We start from the raw sequence: 2,011 nt of genomic DNA on the forward strand, positions 1-2,011 counted from the left end.
TGCTGTTGCTGCTACTGCTGTTGCTGCCCAGGGGTCACCGGGCAACGACTGCTCTGAGTTGCTGCCGCTGCTGCTGCTGCTGCTGAACTCGGGGAAGGGACAAAAGACAAAAATAAATGCGACTTCGTAGATTTTTAGTTTCCCAGTTTAAAACTACACACAGGAGCAGCAGTAACAGCAGCAGCAGCGCAGCAGCAGCAGCTACAAGGCCCCGGGGCCGGAGGCCCCCCTCTGGACACTGCAGCAGACGTCCGCAGCAGCAGCAGCAACAACAACAGCAGCAGCAGCAGAAGCAGAATTTTCTGTGTTTCAAGATAGCAGCAGCAAATAGCACCACAACTGCAGCAGGCGAAGCCGGGGCCCCAGCAGCAGCTGTCGAGGCCCCCGAGACCCTGAACCACGCGAGGCGGCCTGCTGCTGCTGCTGCTGCTGCTGACGCACACACCCTTGCAGTTGCTGCTGCTGTAGCTGCAGCAACGCCACCACGGACTGGCAGCTGCAGCAATGGCAGCAGTCGCAGCTGCAACCGCAGTAGGGGCGACACTAAGAGCAGCAGTAGCAGCAACGCTGCCACAGCCGCAGCAGCAGCTCCTGCACAGCAGTAGCAGCGACTGCAGCAGCTGCTGCAGCAGCAACTGCAACACCAGCAGCCGCACAGCAGCAGCAACTGGCGACCTATCCCTCCCCGTTGCCTTGCCACCATTGCCTGCACTATATGTGCTGCTGGAGCCTTCCTCAGTCGCTGCTGCTGCTCCTGCTGCTGCTGCTGCTGCTGCTGTTGCTGCTAGGGTCTGACTGCAGCAGCAGCTCGGGTTGTTCTTGTGCATTTGCCTTCCCGTCCCCTCGCGATGGAGGGCCCAGAGCTTGCTGCTGCGAAAGGCAGCAGCAGCAGCAGCAGCAACTGCTGCTGCAACCATCAGGGCCCTGGAACGGGGGACGCCTTCCCGCCCCCCCCCGCAGCCAAGGACGCCGGAGAGCAGCAGCAGCAGCAGCAGCAGCAGCAGCAGCAGCAGCAGCAGCAGCAGCAGCAGCAGCAGGGTTTTGAAGACGTCGAGGCGTACATGGTGTGCCCCGCCACGGCGGCGTGGGCCCTATCCGAGCTTCTGCGCAGCAGCTCAGCACCAGCAGCGGAACCAGCAGCAGCAGCAGCAGCAGCAGCAGCAGCAGCAGCAGCAGCAGAGGAAGACGTGGTGCGGGCCTGCCAGTGGCTGGTGCTCTCCGGGTGTATCCGCAGGGTCACCTGGCGCAGCCCCCTCGTGCTGCAGGGCGAGCTGCTGCAGTGTGGGGTTGTGCTGCTGCCGCAGCAGCAAACAGCAGCAGCAGCAGGAGACCCTGCTGCTGCCAGGGCCTGGCTCGCCAAGTACGCCGCCCTGGCCTGCTCCGTCGACCTGCTGCTGAAGGACGCTAGCAGCAGCAGCAGCAGCAGCAGCAGCAGCAGCAGCAAAGGACACTCTGCGCTCTCTTGTCAGTTTTGGGAGGCCCAGGCCTTTCCCATAGACTCCCAGGAGACAGTTTCTGCTGCAGTCATACCTTACACCTACATACCAGCAGCAGCAGCAGCAGCAGCAACAGCAGCAGCAGCAGCAGCAGACGCGGCAAACGAGCCTCAGAGAGAAGCCCTCCACTGCTGCATCATCTGCGATGTCCGAATACCCATGAGTACGCGGCCTTTGCTGCAGCAGCAGCAACTGCTGCTGCTGCTGTGTTCGCTGCTGTTGCTGTTGTTGCTGCTGCTGCTTTGCTTGCTGTTGCTGCCGTTGCTGCATTGCTTCTGCCCTTGTCATTTCCGGTTCGCTGCTGCTGCTGCTGCTGCTGTGCGCTACATTCCCTCGAAGTTGCGGCTGCTGTTGCTGCTATTCTGTTTGCGGCTCTGTTTCTTTCGTTGGTGCTGCTGCTGCTGCTGCTGCTGCTTTGTTGCTGTGTCTTTCGTTGCTGCTGCTTCTCTGTGCTGCTGCGCACAGGGCTGAGCTTGCTGCTGCTGTGCTGCTGCTGCTTGGCGTGCAGCTGCTGC

General features: G+C 61.7%; 2 protein-coding genes across 2 annotated transcripts; both read left to right on the top strand.

The window, feature by feature from the left end:
* Window positions 1-116: 116 nt before the first annotated feature.
* Window positions 117-605, top strand: ETH_00032710 (uncharacterized protein; the record flags this gene model as incomplete). The annotated part of the gene is made up of 1 exon (XM_013379248.1): window positions 117-605. One exon carries the CDS (start codon window positions 117-119, stop codon window positions 603-605), a length of 489 nt encoding a protein of 162 aa, XP_013234702.1.
* A 243-nt stretch (window positions 606-848) lies between these two features.
* On the top strand, window positions 849-1,643 carry ETH_00032715 (uncharacterized protein; the record flags this gene model as incomplete). Its single annotated transcript, XM_013379249.1, has 1 exon — window positions 849-1,643. A coding segment is annotated over one exon (795 nt), but the record flags the coding sequence as incomplete, so codon positions are not given.
* Window positions 1,644-2,011: the final 368 nt, after the last annotated feature.

Source organism: Eimeria tenella, genomic scaffold (assembly GCF_000499545.2).
Source record: "Eimeria tenella Houghton genomic scaffold, Eth_scaff1642, whole genome shotgun sequence".
In the NCBI taxonomy this organism is placed as follows: Eukaryota; Apicomplexa; class Conoidasida; order Eucoccidiorida; family Eimeriidae; genus Eimeria; species Eimeria tenella.